This window comes from Notolepis coatsorum (genome assembly GCF_963971535.1).
Source record: "Notolepis coatsorum genome assembly, chromosome: 19".
In the NCBI taxonomy this organism is placed as follows: Eukaryota; Metazoa; Chordata; class Actinopteri; order Aulopiformes; family Paralepididae; genus Notolepis; species Notolepis coatsorum.
The window spans coordinates 16,872,050-16,887,559 of NC_140183.1; the positions used below are offsets into that span (position 1 = coordinate 16,872,050).

The 15,510-nt window shown below is 43.4% G+C and overlaps 1 protein-coding gene across 1 annotated transcript in view; it reads left to right on the forward strand.

Annotated features, from left to right (window-relative positions):
* Positions 1-9,609: 9,609 nt before the first annotated feature.
* LOC311246395 (gamma-aminobutyric acid type B receptor subunit 2-like) overlaps positions 9,610-15,510 on the forward strand; it is a gene marked incomplete at both ends in the record, with an annotated part of 43,512 nt that continues 37,611 nt past the window's right edge. Inside the window, 6 exons of the mRNA XM_084336553.1 lie at positions 9,610-9,666; positions 9,895-10,068; positions 10,841-10,978; positions 12,214-12,384; positions 13,598-14,014; positions 14,666-14,731. Of these exons, the coding sequence (XP_084192679.1) occupies positions 9,610-9,666; positions 9,895-10,068; positions 10,841-10,978; positions 12,214-12,384; positions 13,598-14,014; positions 14,666-14,731 (1,023 nt within the window). The remainder of the gene's footprint in view (positions 9,667-9,894; positions 10,069-10,840; positions 10,979-12,213; positions 12,385-13,597; positions 14,015-14,665; positions 14,732-15,510) is intronic.

A 15,510-nucleotide genomic window follows, 5' to 3' on the forward strand; every position in this document is an offset into this window, starting at 1 on the left:
TGAATCTCCAAGTGATGTAAAACTAAGTGGTAATAACTAATTCTGGGTCTTGATGGTCTTCAGTGTGATTTATATCCCTGTGTTTTGTCCTAAAGTTGTAGTTTATGAACAAGCGCCATCTAATCCCTGTTTATTCCCAAATTGATTTCCCCCAAAAGAGGCGTGGCTGTCAAAATTCAGTCCAATTAAAGTATTGCCGACCTGATGTATGCTAGCTCATTTTTACGTTTGTTACCAATAAAACAAACCTGTTTTCCTAGCACAGAACATTGTACGTAATTGTTGATGTTGAATTATGTGTTCTGTTCATTGTATGCAGTGTGAGCTTCAAGACCCTTGACCCCAAGACCCATCATTCTAGTGTTTCTCAAAGCCTGGCCCGGGAGCCAGCCGCGGCCCCTAGTAGTCAGGTTATCTGACATGGATATATAACTTAATTATTGCAAGTTCTCATTGTGTTTTCAAAGGGATCAACAGAAAGCAGAAAGAAACTCGACAACGACCAATCGGGTGAAAACACAAGCTGCTGCTGAAATGCAGAATAAAATGACACTTTTCTGTCTTAAGTCTCCTTTCAAAGCCTTCCGTTGACAAACGCTCTGTGCTGCCACTACTGGTCGCCAATAAGATCAGCACCTTGACCTGACATTGAGGTTAACAGTCATAGTAATGTGTTTTATTGGCGACCAGTGGTGGCAGCACCAAGCTTTCCCAGAAAACCACTGTTGGAGTAAGGCATCATTACCGATTTGAGAGGAGACTTAGGAGATCAAATCAAATGTATTTGTAAGGTCCGACAACACATGTTAATGTCCCCATGGGCCGGACACGTCTTCTTTAAGTCAAGAAGAAACGACACAATAAATCAAGAACAAAATGAAAAACACCATGGAATCCAAAATAAATTAATGCAACACTCCCAGACATACCCCACGCAGAGGTAAGGACAAACTCACTAAAATCCTAGCAATAGGAAAAAAGCACCACAGGCAATGTGGAGGGGAGAAACCTTAGAAGGGCCGTTCAAGGGTAATTTTATACTGCAGTTCAGCAGCGACTTTCGTTTTCGCCCCACCTGCCTTTGTTGAGACGGTTGATCCCTTCAAAAACACAATGAGAACTTGCAATAATTATTTGGGCCGAGTTTTGACTTAACCCTCAGTCTTCGCGGCAGATTGTTATAGAGCTTTGTATATATATTAGTGCTGTCAATAGAAAAAAAATTAACAAATTAATCTAGATTAAAAATTGCATTTTTCTACTTAAGACCGAAGCTTGTAAGATATTTACTTGAGTAAAATCATGGAATTAATGTAAAATCAACACAAAGAAAGTATATTTAGATTCAAAGACTATTTTAATAGTTTTCTTTGAATACAGTTTCTCTCCTGTGAAATACAAATGTTCAACAAAACCATCAACATTGACTCCGCTAGACCTCTTTCTTATATCCGCGGCGCTAACAAATAAAAACAACCCAGGCCTATGTTAAAGTGCAGATTGGCCTTAGAGGGCGACAATGTCTTGTATGAACTACCAGTAATATAAATCATATTAACAACAAAAATGTGTTCCATCTTCATGTGAGATGATTTTCAAAAAGGTGCATGAGCCAATGCAAAAAAAAGAACAAGCAAATACACTGCTGAAAGTTCAGAACGTTAAAGATTTTTCACTCCATAAAGTAATTTATTTTAATGCTTTAAATAATTTAAATGAATCTCCAAAGTTAAAGCATATAACCCTAACCCTAATATATATGTAATGCACACAGCTCATCAATAGAGCTAGCATTTATATAGCAAATTCATCCAGATGATCCAAGATGATGAAATGATGTGTCCTACCTGCGCATCAGAAATAGAGCAAGTTCTGCATCACTGTTCCCGGGAACACCACTTGGAAAAAACATCTGAAACAGCTGATGCAGTGTTTTTGGCGAATCAGATGCCAAGTGGTGTTCCCGGGCTCCCATCGGAAAATACTTTTTTATTTATTTATTTTTTCGAAAACCATCTGCCGATCAGAGGCTGGGAAATATGTATATGTTTTTTTTAATAATTCAGCTTAAAGCTGCTGGTGCCTCTGGGAGTCTGTGGGAAACCTTTGTTGCGTGGGCCTGATTCTGCTGGGCAGGTCAACTGACTCTTGCTGCTCTGAAGGTGCCTACGGCAGCTTTAAACAGGTATAATAACCTGGGCCTGTAGGCAAGATTCAAGAGATTTATTTCAAGATTCAAGAGATTTATTTCAAGATTCAAGAGATTTATTTGTCACATACTCCTACAGACATGTAGTGAAATGAAGGTGGCCATGCCCGCCTTGATTGTGCAAAAATACAATAATAAAATGGAATAGATAATAAAATATATATGATAAAGTAATAAGAATAAAATATTACTAAGATAAAGCTAAGAAGCATTGTAACACCCTATGTTCTGAAGGGCCAGATTAATACTGAGAATCTACGTTTATTATTTTATATAACTTGTATATTATTTATATATATAAGCTATATACCTTTAAGCCTCCGTTTGAATCATAGCATTATTCGCTTTCCTCATTGGACACCGCCCTTGGCTTTGACGGCGCCAACAGTCGCGCCCCCCAGACAAGTTCAAAGACGAGTCCGGACAAGTTGAGACATGCCCTTGGCCAGCGCATTGATTCCGGACAAGAGATTCGGTTGCGCTCTAGAAACCACTCTGAGTATATATTGTGGAAGGCGCAGCAGCAGTAGTCAGTGAACTTAGAGTGAAACCTAAACACATGAAGTGCGAAGTGAACCCAGTAACTAGTGTGAACCTTAGCAAGTGTGTGTGGACTTAACGTAATTAGTATCAGAACACGAGGTGAACCTAGCAGCAGAACTATTGGACACGTGAGCAGTGGAACCTACCCGTGGTGTATCGTTACGGATAACTAGTAGCTCCTTAGATACGACCTTGATATTGTAGAACCATTGTTGGCGTATTATAGTGAATTGTGTAAACGTAGTACCGTGGAGAAGAGCATCGTTAATACCATTGTCGTTTGGATTTAACTACACCTGAAGATCTGCATCGGGCTAGCTTCGAGGACGAAGCTAGCTAGCTATCATCACTGCCGTCGGGCTTTGGATTAAGAGCTATTAATGAGGAGCTGATCGTGGATTATAGGAGAGGACAGCAGGAGACGCACACACCACTGATGATTAACGGGGCTACCGTGGACAGGGTGAGCAGCTTTAAGTACCTGGGGGTCCACATCTCAGAGGACCTGACATGGTCAACACACATAGACACAGTAGTAAAGAAGGCGAAACAGCGTCTCTACCACCTGAGACAGTTAAGGAAGTTCAGAGTATCGGGAAAGATACTCCAGTCCTTCTACTCAGGAGCTGTAGAGAGCATCCTGACCGGAAACATCACTGCCTGGTATGGAAACAGCACGGCACAGGACAAGAAGGCCCTACAGAGAGTGGTGCGCTCAGCCGAGCGTACCACGGGTATTGCACTACCCCCCCTGCAGGTTCTATACAACAAGAGGTGCAAATCCAGAGCCTGCAGGATAATGAAAGACCCTCACCACCCCAACAACAGCCTGTTTCAGCTGCTGAGGTCAGGCAAACGCCTGCGAACCCCAGCTACTAGGACAGAGCGGCTTAGGCTCAGCTTCTTCCCCCAGGCCATCAGAGCCATGAACAATGAACATTGAGTGCTCAGAACATTGAACTGTCCACACACAAGCACACATGAACACACACACGACACGCACACTGTGCACGCTCACACACGAGCAGCCACTTAACACTTTAACATGAGCAGGCACACACTCATGTCGCACACACGCACACTTATGGCCAAAGGAAAGGACACTTTAAATTAGAATAACAGGAACAGTGTATTGCACTACCAAAGCTAACTAGCATGTCCCATATGCTCTGTAAATAACTATGTACAGATACCGAGATGTCACTCCATGTTACCTGTTACCTGTTACTGCACAATGTTGTTTTCTTCTTTTGATTCTATTATATGTACCACTGTATTGCACATCGTTGCGGGCAAGACCACCCGCATTTCATTGTATACCTGTATGCCGTGACAATTAAAACTCTTGACTTGACTTGACTTGACTATTACCCTGCTATCGAGCACTTGGATTACAAGGACTGGATCCGTATGAGACCCCCTTTCTTCAGTGACCAGCAGGAGTATCCGCCTATTCTTCAATTCCTCTGGAGCTTACCACTCCGTGGGGGAAATCACCAGTCTCCAGCTATACCCTCGTTTGCCCTATATCGCCATCTCACTCCATGCAGCGTTCCGGTCTAGTATTATTAACCTAGGAATTATTCATTCCCACTGACTTTGATACTTTGACATTCTACTATCATTCGCCATAAAAGAGCAACGTACTAATTCTCAGTTGTACATTTGATATTGCTAATAAAATACTGTAAACGTGATCTCTTTGTCACCGTGCCGTCTATTGAGTGTCTGCCATATTTAACTGTACTGTCTGGCAACTTTGGCAAGTAATAATAATATTTAGTAGTGGTTTAATCTATCACAATCTTTAATACAGTCAGGGTTTTGTAACCCCTCAGTTACACCCTATGTACAATAATATACAGTTGTGTTTTTTAAAGTTACCTTTTTTTGTAGTGTGTTTGTGTGTGATAGAGTGCAAGTGAGGATGTGTGGTGTGTGTGTGTTCATGTGTGTGGAGAGATCAGTGTTCTGATGGCCTGGGGGAAGAAGCTGAGTCTCAGGCTCTCTGTTCTTGCTGCATGTATACGGAGGCACTTGCCTGACCGCAGCAGCTTGAACAGGCTATTGTTGTCTTGGTGGGGGTCCTTCATTATTCTGCAGGCTCTGGATTTGTACCTCCTGTTGTACAAGTCCTGCAGGGGTGGTAGTGCAATACCCGTAATACGCTCTGCTGACCGCACTACTCTCTGTAGAGCCTTCCTGTCCACCCACTCTAGATCCTGGCGCATACTCTGTTTGACTGATTGCATGTCATCTCTGAAGTGTAGGCCGTTTTTAGAAAGTGTTCTCCAGTGGAGGAGAGGGTTCAGCATCCAAAATAAAGGTATAACATTTTCACTTATCAGAAGTAGAAGTTATTCTTCTCCTCCAGTGTTGAGAATTACTTGTCAGGACTGAAAAACGGTCTACACCAAAGTAAATTAGCTAAAGTAAAACAAAGCACTAGCACCCTCTGCAGGGCTGGGGTAGAACCACGGTCTAACCAGACGCCCCCCTGGTCTGTTCAGAAAGGAACGCTGTGACAGAGTTGGTGATTTAAGACTAAATAAATGCATCAGTCTTTTCACCTAAGATTATATCCAGGGATTTATTTCCACTTTTGTGCTTTCTCAGAATTGTGTATTTTGATCGTTTGACCATGTGAGGAAATAAAGACCTACAGCTTACACAGCAGTTTTCCAGGATTGTTCCTTTTCAGATGCTGTTTTTTAGTCTTTAGAATGCAGTTTGAATCTATAAAACCTTTATCCTATGGTTGTATTTGGGCAGGTACAGTGATGTCTAAGTATTTTGTCAGTGAATCATATTTTGTTGTTGTACTCAAACATAAACATAAAGACGGACAACACGCTCATCACAGACAAGCTGGATGTAGCCAATTACTTAAACACTTTCTTCACAAACATAGCCACAACACTGGTAAACAAACTACCCTCCCACTCAGGGCAGTATGGGGTAGAACACATAGTAGCATACTACAAGAACCTAGGCGTCCACAAAGACGACTTCAAACTGGAAATGGTAACAACCGATGAGGTACTCAAAAAACTGAGCGCCCTCCAACCAAACAAGGCCACTGGCCATGACAACATCCCCTCCAAATTCCTCAGAGACTCAGCAGCAGCCATCACCCCAGTCATCACACACATAATAAACCTCTCCATAAAACAGGGACACGTCCCCAAGGACTTCAAAATTGCGAGAGTAACACCCCTGCACAAAAAGGGCAGCAAATTAGACCCGGGTAACTACCGCCCTGTTTCTATCCTTACATCCATCTCGAAAGTCATGGAAAAAATAGTATACGAACAGATCGAAAAGTACCTCGCGGAAAAAAATCTAATATACGAATTCCAATCTGGCTTCAGAACATCCCACTCCACTGACACATGCCTTCTCTACTTGAACGACCACATCAAACAAGAGGTGGACGCGGGCAAATACTGCGGCATGGTCATGCTGGACCTACAAAAGGCCTTCGACACTGTCAATCACACCATTCTGATTGACAAGCTAAAAGCAATTGGTTTTGATAGTTTATCAGTGAGCTGGATACAATCCTACCTGGAGGGGAGGGAACAGATGGTGGAAGTAAACGGTACCCTATCCCCCCCCCTCACAGTGAGCTGTGGTGTTCCACAAGGAAGCATACTAGGACCGCTACTATTCCTAATTTATGCAAATGACATGTCGTCAGCTTGTGACTGCAACTTGTTCCTGTTTGCGGACGACTCAGCCCTGCTGGTCTCTGACAAGAACAAGTTACAGGTTGAAAAAGCCCTCAGCTCGGAACTAGGCAAAATCTGCATATGGCTCGCCGACAACAAACTATCATTACACATGGGCAAAACAGAGTCCATTCTCTTCGGTTCAAATAACAAACTCAGCAAGACCGACGGCTTCTCGGTTACAGTGGGTGACAATATTATCACAAGGAAAGTTGAAATTACCTACCTGGGTTCCATCCTAGAGGCTAATCTTTCCTGTGACAAAATGGCATCCAATGTAATAAAAAAAGTCAACCAACGAACGCGATTCTTGTACCGGATCTCCTCTCTGGTAAACAAGAATACCCTGAAGACTCTAGCAGGAGCACTCATTCAAGGGTACTACGACTATGCTTGCACCTCATGGTACCAAAGCACCTCAAAGGCACTAAAAAACAAATTACAAACATCTCAAAACAAGCTAGTCAGACTACTACTTGACCTGACTCCTAGAACCCACCTCACCCCTGCCCACTTTGACAACCTAGGATGGCTTAGAGTAGACGACAGAGTACAGCAACTTGCAATGGGCCTGGTCTACAAGATACACTACGCGACCAAGGTACCCATGTACATGTCAAAATACTTCCCAAAGGTCAGTGAATACCACGATCACAACACCAGAGGGAGCTCCACAAATCATGTAAAACCCAGATTCGGCTCAAACAAGGGACTAAACACGTTTCGCAATTATGCCACATCAATGTGGAACGCCCTACCTAAAGCTGTAAAGGAATGTGAATCACTACCCACCTTCAAAAACACTCTCAAAAAACACCTACGTGAGACTGCAATTCGAAACTGGCCCCTACAAATGTCCTAACCTAGTTGTACAGTAAATGACCAAGTAAGGCTTTGTCAATATTCCAATGTACAGTGTAAAATGTGTGTGTGTCCCCTTCCCAACCCCCCCCCCCCCCCCCCCCCCACCTCCAATGTACAGCCCTCACCCAACCCACCCAACCCCACCCCACCCAACCAACCTCCTCCAATGTACAGTTTCTATGCCAAATGTATATACACTCCTTTTCTGGACACTTTTGTATCACAAACAGTACTGTATTTGCAAATCTGATATGTCATAAATGTATAGATGTAGCAGTACTGTCTATCTGTATGTCATGTATGTCATATATGTTATGATGAATTGAAAATGGGGGACCCTGATGTAAACAAGACGAAAGTCTTTCTCTGGTCTGCATCCCCTTAACAATTGTATGTATTGAGCTGTACTGTACCCATTCTGCAATCTGTTAATAAACTTTTCAATCAATCAATCAATCATGAATGGACTGCATTTATATAACAGCTTTTATCCAAAGCGCTTTACAATTGTCTTCCTCACATTTGACCCATTCACTCACACATTCACACACAGATGGCGGAGGCGACCATGCAAGGAGCCAACCTGCTTATCGGGAGCAGTTAGGGGTTTAGTGTCTTGCTCAAGGACACTCGGGAAGAGAGGGAATCGAACCGGGAACCTCCAGATTACCACATGACTGCTCTGCCTCCCACGAGGTGACTATGAGGTTAAGGTGCAGACATTCACCCTTTCAATTTGAGGCTGTTAACATGAATTTCATGCAATGTTGGTGAGTTTTTCCTGTGGTTTCTCCATTGACTTCCATAGCAAGAATTGGACAAAAAGTCGCAACATTTAACATTTAATATGATCTTTCACTTTTAGTGACAGGAGGGTCATGATTTATATCGTCTTTGAACCCTCAGACTAAACAACATGACACTCAGAAGTCAACTACATATCATACTGTGTTTGAATCCTCAGGGACTGAATAACATGACACTCTGAAGTGAAATATACTGTATACAGGGGTGTAAAGTACTTGAGTAATTGTACTTCGTTACAATGCTTAGTACTGTTTTTGGGGATTTGTACTTTACTCGAGTATTATTAGGTTTGTATACTTGTACTTTTACTCAATTACATTTAAAATGCAGCCCTACAAAGTACAAATCTCGCATGTCCAACAATTTTAATTAGTAGATTTGTTTCTCTGGCCGAATTAACGTTAACGCTATTAATCCTGCGGCCGCACTTTATTTAAAAATCAAATCCCCATTAACCCGCCCATACCCATGCTGATTGGTCCTTGAGCAAGACTAGAAAGCGGGGATCTTTGATTAAACACCTGCTATCAGAAGAATAGACAGTCAGAACTTTTAAGTTTTAACTTTAACTTTCTAGTACATTTAAAAGTAGAAACTTTTTGACTTTTACTCAAGTGTGTTTTTAGCCAGATACTCTGACTTTTACTTGAGTATGATTTTGAGACGGTACTCATACTTTCACTTAAGTATAATCTCTGGGTACTTTTTACACCCCTGACTGTATATCATACTGTGTTTGAGTATTCTGATGGAGAGTCCACTCTACACCTAAAACCCCATTAAGTCCTATTCACATGTATTGCGGGGCGTTGGTCTCTGCTTTGTTAGCAAGAAAGAAAATAATTTGCATACTTCAGGCAGTCATTGATTGCAAAGGATTTGCAAACAGACATGAAATATGATGACTTTAAAGTTTATCTTAATTTGTCCAATTACTTTTGGTCATGAAATAGGAGGAATGTGTACAGAAAGTTCCACCTGATGTGGAAATTAAACCTGAAGGCGCACTTCAGTACAATAGTAATTGTTTCATTTTAAATCCAGGAGTACAAAACCAAAGCCTATTGCAGATTCCCAGCCTCAGTTGTCGAATAACCTACACGTTGAAGTGTACAATAATCATTACTACTGGTGGATTGCATAAATCCTTAAATCCTAAAAAGGCAACAATAATATTGCATGTTAGTAGGGAATCTCTGCACCACAACTGTGCTTTCATCTAGTGGCAAAAGCACCATTTGCACCTTCAGCACCATGGACAGTACCAACCCCCCCCCCCCCCCCCACCCCCCATAATCTCCCCCTGATCCCTAGTGACCGTTGACGGTGGGCGATTAGCTTTGCTAGGTTTGCTAACTTTGCTAGGTTGATAGTGAAACAACTAAGGCAGAGCAGAGTGAGCAGACGGCGACGCAGGGATTATAGTGGCATATGTAGATGTAGGTGATCTACGTGATGTTGATCCTTTTATCCGTCCCGCATGGCCTCTCCTCGGGGCAGAAAGCCTGTGGGGTGAGCCTTGTAGTTGGCTGACAAGAACACAAGCTGATTAGGGATTGTTTTTCTGGATGAGTGGGCAGCAAGCGTGGGGGGTGTTGGGTGTTAGGTATATGGGGTGGAAGGCATTGCAAGGAGCCAGAACGTGCACCTGGGACCAAAAGCTGCAGAATGAGTGGATGTACAGGGGTGGGAAGGTTCCTCATGTTACCGTGGCTTCTTGCTCTGCCCTGTGTGTCTCAGGTCCGCCACCCGCTGCCCGTGCTGTGGCTGATGCCTCTCAGCGCTCCGCCAGGCGGCCAGGGGAACCTGACGGCTGCAGTGGTGCCGGCCCTCCGGCTGGCTCTGCGGGACCTGAGGAGACAACCTCCTCCTCTGGGGAGCTACGACGTGCAGTTCCACCTGCTGGACTCACAGGTAACACCGGTGGACACAGCAACCTCCCTCTCCCCCCCCCCTCTCTCTCTCTCTCTCTCTCTCTCTTTCCCCCTCCCTCCCCCCCCTCTCTCTGTGTTAGTTAGTGCTGGATGAGTTTGGAGAATCCCTCAAACACTCAACCTTTTCTCACCACATTTACAGGCACCGTCCCCCGTTTGGAACTATGATAAGAGTGTGTCACTCACTGTGTTCTCTTCAGTGTGATGGGGCTCAGAGCTCTGTTTGATGCCATGTGTTCTCTTCAGTGTGACGGGGCTGAGAGCTCTGTTTGATGCCATGTGTTCTCTTCAGTGTGACGGGGCTCAGAGCTCTGTTTGATGCCATGTGTTCTCTTCAGTGTGACGGGGCTCAGAGCTCTGTTTGATGCCATGTGTTCTCTTCAGTGTGACGGGGCTGAGAGCTCTGTTTGATGCCATGTGTTCTCTTCAGTGTGACGGGGCTCAGAGCTCTGTTTGATGCCATGTGTTCTCTTCAGTGTGACGGGACTGAGAGCTCTGTTTGATGCCATGTGTTCTCTTCAGTGTGACGGGGCTCAGAGCTCTGTTTGATGCCATGTGTTCTCTTCAGTGTGACGGGGCTCAGAGCTCTGTTTGATGCCATGTGTTCTCTTCAGTGTGACGGGGCTCAGAGCTCTGTTTGATGCCATGTGTTCTCTTCAGTGTGACGGGGCTCAGAGCTCTGTTTGATGCCATGTGTTCTCTTCAGTGTGACGGGGCTCAGAGCTCTGTTTGATGCCATGTGTTCTCTTCAGTGTGACGGGGCTGCGGGGCTCAGAGCTCTGTTTGATGCCATGTGGTCCGGTCCCGGCTACCTGCTGCTGTTTGGAGGAGTGTGTCCCGCGGTGACGGCGCTGGTGGCCCGGTCTCTTCCGGCGCTGAGCCTGGTGCAGGTACCTGAAGACCAGACCCACTCAGTTCCCATCCCATGCAGGTTTATGCAGCGTCAGTTCAAGTTTATTTAAAGGATGTCCCAATGCAGTTTAGAAGAAAACACAAAGAGTTGAAAAGTATGGCAAAAGTTGCAGGGTTTGGTGGTTAAGAGTCATAAAAATACACACTGCGCTAGAGTCTGCAGGGTTTAGTAGTTAAGAGTCATAATACACATTGCGCTAGAGTCTGTAAAGGTTTAGTAGTTAAGTAAGTTAAGTTGTCAAACCTCTCAAAACGGGTTATGAAAACGATGTTGTTTTATGAATTTATGTTTCTGCAGAATAAGACAAAACATAACAGAAAAGACAGCAGAGAGACTGCAGGGGCGACAGTGGCCCAGGAGGTAGAGCAGTCGTCTGGCAATCCGGAGGTCCTTGAGCAAGACACTTAACCCCTAATTGCTCCCGATGAGCAGGTTGGCACCTTGCATGGTCGCCTCCGCCGTCGGTGTGTGAATGTTTGAGTGAATGTGTGAGTGAATGGGTAAAAATGTGAGTAACAAATTGTAAAGCGCTTTGGATAAAAGCGCTATATAAAAAAGCAGCCATTTACCATTTACTGCATGTTGTTATTTAAAAAAAAAAAAAATTTGAGTAGGCTTCGGGTATAATGACAAATATCGGAGGGAAGGTCGAAATGTAGACAAATTAGTTCAAAGTCTGAGAAAAGACCAAGACTTTCGGAATGCAGTCTTGAAACCAGATTGTAGACCACTTCTGGATATAACCAGGCGAGGACATACTGTAGGCCTATACCTAAGATAACTTAAGATCCCTTTGGGGAAATACAGGCATCATAGGAGCATGGGGGGGGGGGGGGGGGGGGGGGTACAGGTACAGGTATGGTAATAGTACAAGACATAAATATAGGCAATACAACTATAGTAAAGATTAAAGAAAATAGCAGTGTAAACAATATAATTAATTCTGAATATACACATATGAGCAAGTAAACAGTGTAATCAAAGGTGCAGATGAGGGTCTGTATGCCCTATCAGTTATATTATACGTTACAATAAGTATGGGCAATAAACACGTTTTTAAATTGGGAAGGAAACTCACATAGAGTTTAGGTTAATATTTCAGCTTTCATTTTTTAATTGGGAATGAAACTCACATAGAGTATCTGTTAATATTTCAGCTTTTGTTTATATGTTGGGAATGAAACTCACATAGAGTATACGTTAATATTTCAGCTTTCGTTTGCTGCCACGTCGCCGTTGTTAGCCGACAGGGACAGGTACCCTAACCTCTTCAGCGTCATGCCCTCAGACGGCACCCTGAACCAGGCCGTGATGAAGACCTTACTGTACTACAAATGGAGCCGCGTGGGAATTCTTACTCAGGAAATGCAGAGGTTTTCAGAGGTACTTTTAACTCGATCTCTTTTTGTCCACCAACACAACCACATAGCTTGGACATGTATTGATAAGTGGCTACATATTATAGTCTGCCCCACTGTTCTGATAGCGTTAATGTTGTCTTTTTGCCCCAGTGATGCATGAGCTCACTAACTCCTGACGTAGTCGGGGGAAACCCAACATCTGTACGCTGGGACTAACAGGACGAGAGGGAGCATAGAGGAACTAACCAAACAGCAACACTACATATCTATGGTTTCTCCCTGTATTAGAGTATAAATACTAACATAACCATGATAACTGTCCATGGTTTGTTACAGAACTGGTAAAATAGCAATTTTGGAAATGATTCTAGTGTTTGTATTCCATACTTGTAGTACCAGATGGGTGGGTTTTACTGCACCAGGACAGGTCAGATAGTGTCCAGTAGGTTGTCGGTCACAGAAAAGTATACTAAATCAGCTTTCAAATGGTTTCACTTTTGTCCTATGGCACTCATTATTGTCCTACAGTATGTGGCAAATCCCACCCATCTGGCGCCCAAAGAATAATAAAACAAACACATGGATTTTCTTTTCATTTGAATTAGGTGCAAACACTATTTGAGTCAGATCTGGTTTGCTAGCTATATCTCCCAGGGCTTGACATAGCAGCCAGAATTCAGACTTCAGCTGAAGACAATTACTAGTGCATTTAGCACCATGTTTATTAGGTTTATTAGCCATAACCAGCAACTAGTATAAGTCAGTCTGTCTGTCTGTCCATCCATCAACTAGTATAAATCAGTCTGTCAGTCAGTCAGTCAGTCAGTCAGTCAGTCAGTCAGTCAGTCAGTCAGTCAGTCAGTCAGTCAGTCAGTCAGTCAGTCAGTCAGTCAGTCAGTCAGTCAGTCAGTCAGTCTGTCTGTCTGTCTGTCTGTCTGTCTGCCTGCCTGCCTGCCTGCCTGCCTGTCTGCCTGCCTGCCTGCCTGCCTGCCTGCCTGCCTGCCTGCCTGCCTGCCTGCCTGCCTGCCTGCCTGCCTGCCTGCCTGCCTGCCTGCCTGTCTGTCTGTCTATCAACTGGTATAAGTCAGTCTGTCTGTTCATGGGTCACTTGAATACGTTTTTATTTATTTATTACTCAAGTATGAAGCAGAAGCACACAGTGACTCCTCTCCTATTCATTCTAATCAGTTTTCCTTTTCTTCTAATATTTATATCTACTGTATATATCTATATAGATGAAGACTGATCTGATGAAACGGTTGATGAAGGCTGATGTTCTGGTTGCTGCCACTGAGAGTTTCTCCACGGACCCCTGCGTGACCCTGAGGAACCTGAAGGTGAGTCTCTCCAGGGACCCCAACCTGAGGAGTCTGAAGGTGAGTCTCTCCAGGGACCCCAACCTGAGGAGTCTGAAGGTGAGTCTCTCCAGGGACCCCAACCTGAGGAGTCTGAAGGTGAGTCTCTCCAGGGACCCCAACCTGAGGAGTCTGAAGGTGAGTCTCTCCAGGGACCCCAACCTGAGGAGTCTGAAGGTGAGTCTCTCCAGGGACCCCAACCTGAGGAGTCTGAAGGTGAGTCTCTCCAGGGACCCCAACCTGAGGGATCTGAAGGTACTGAGTCTCTCCTGGGACCCCAACCTGAGGGATCTGAAGGTACTGAGTACAAATCCCCTCAGATTAGATTAGATTAAAATGTTTTGTCATCATACAACAAAAAGAAGTTGGCATCTAACCAGAGTGCAAATGTAACAGTAAAGTGCAGTAGTAAAATACAATGTTACAGTATTACAGTATTATTATGTGCATTGATACAGGTATGAATACATTATGGTAGAAAACCATACTGGCCAGTGGTAATGGATATATACAGATAGATACAGTATATATACAGGTATGTAAAAATTCAAATAGTCATGAATTTAATTATTTCTAATCATCGGTTCAAGTAATATTCTTTCACATATTATGCATACAATTTAATAACAACTGAATCTGGCTCCAACATACATACATACATACATACAGTATTTTACCCTGACTCATAGTCAATGATATACATACAAAGTAAACATACATACATACATACATACATACATACATACATACATACATACATACATACATACATACATACAGTTGTTTACCCTGATTCATAGGTAGTGGATAAACATGCAAAGTACGTAGGCTGTTGATATTCTTATCACTGAAATGAACAATGAACTTCATGTTTAAAATAAACTCTTACATCATGTAACATGAACGTCAGCTAAGTAATTCCTACTGGTCCTATTCTCTTTGCAACAGGACAAAGACATACGGATAATCATAGGGCAGTTTGAAGAGGATTCTGCATCAGAGGTCTTCTGCTGTGTGAGTACGACCAAGATGGACCCCATGCAGTGCTTTCAGCTGGTACACCAGCCCTCCCTGCTGGCCAAACAGCGGTAATGCAGTGTAATTCCCTCAGGCCCAGAAAGACACTTTTCCCATAGACGGCCCACAGAGAAATCTTCAACATGGAATATATTCTCTAATAACTTTGTTAATTATGTACTTTTTTCTACCATAAAGATTGTTTATTTAGAAAAGTCACCCAGAGCCTTTACTTGGTGAAGTTGACTAGTAGAGCAGACAACATCTATCTATCAGCTGGTGAAGTTGACTAGTAGAGCAGACAGCATCTATCTATCAGCTGGTGAAGTTGACTAGTAGAGCAGACAACATCTATATATCAGCTGGTGAAGTTGACTAGTAGAGCAGACAGCATCTATCCATCAGCTGGTGAAGTTGACTAGTAGAGCAGAAAGCATCTATCTATCAGCTGGTGAAGTTGACTAGTAGAGCAGCATCTATCTATCAGCTGGTGAAGTTGACTAGTAGAGCAGACAGCATCTATCAGCTGGTGAAGTTGACTAGTAGAGCAGCATCTATCTATCAGCTGGTGAAGTTGACTAGTAGAGCAGACAGCATCTATCAGCTGGTGAAGTTGACTAGTAGAGCAGCATCTATCTATCAGCTGGTGAAGTTGACTAGTAGAGCAGAAAGCATCTATCTATCAGCTGGTGAAGTTGACTAGTAGAGCAGAAAGCATCTATCTATCAGCTGGTGAAGTTGACTAGTAGAGCAGAAAGCATCTATCTATCAGCTGG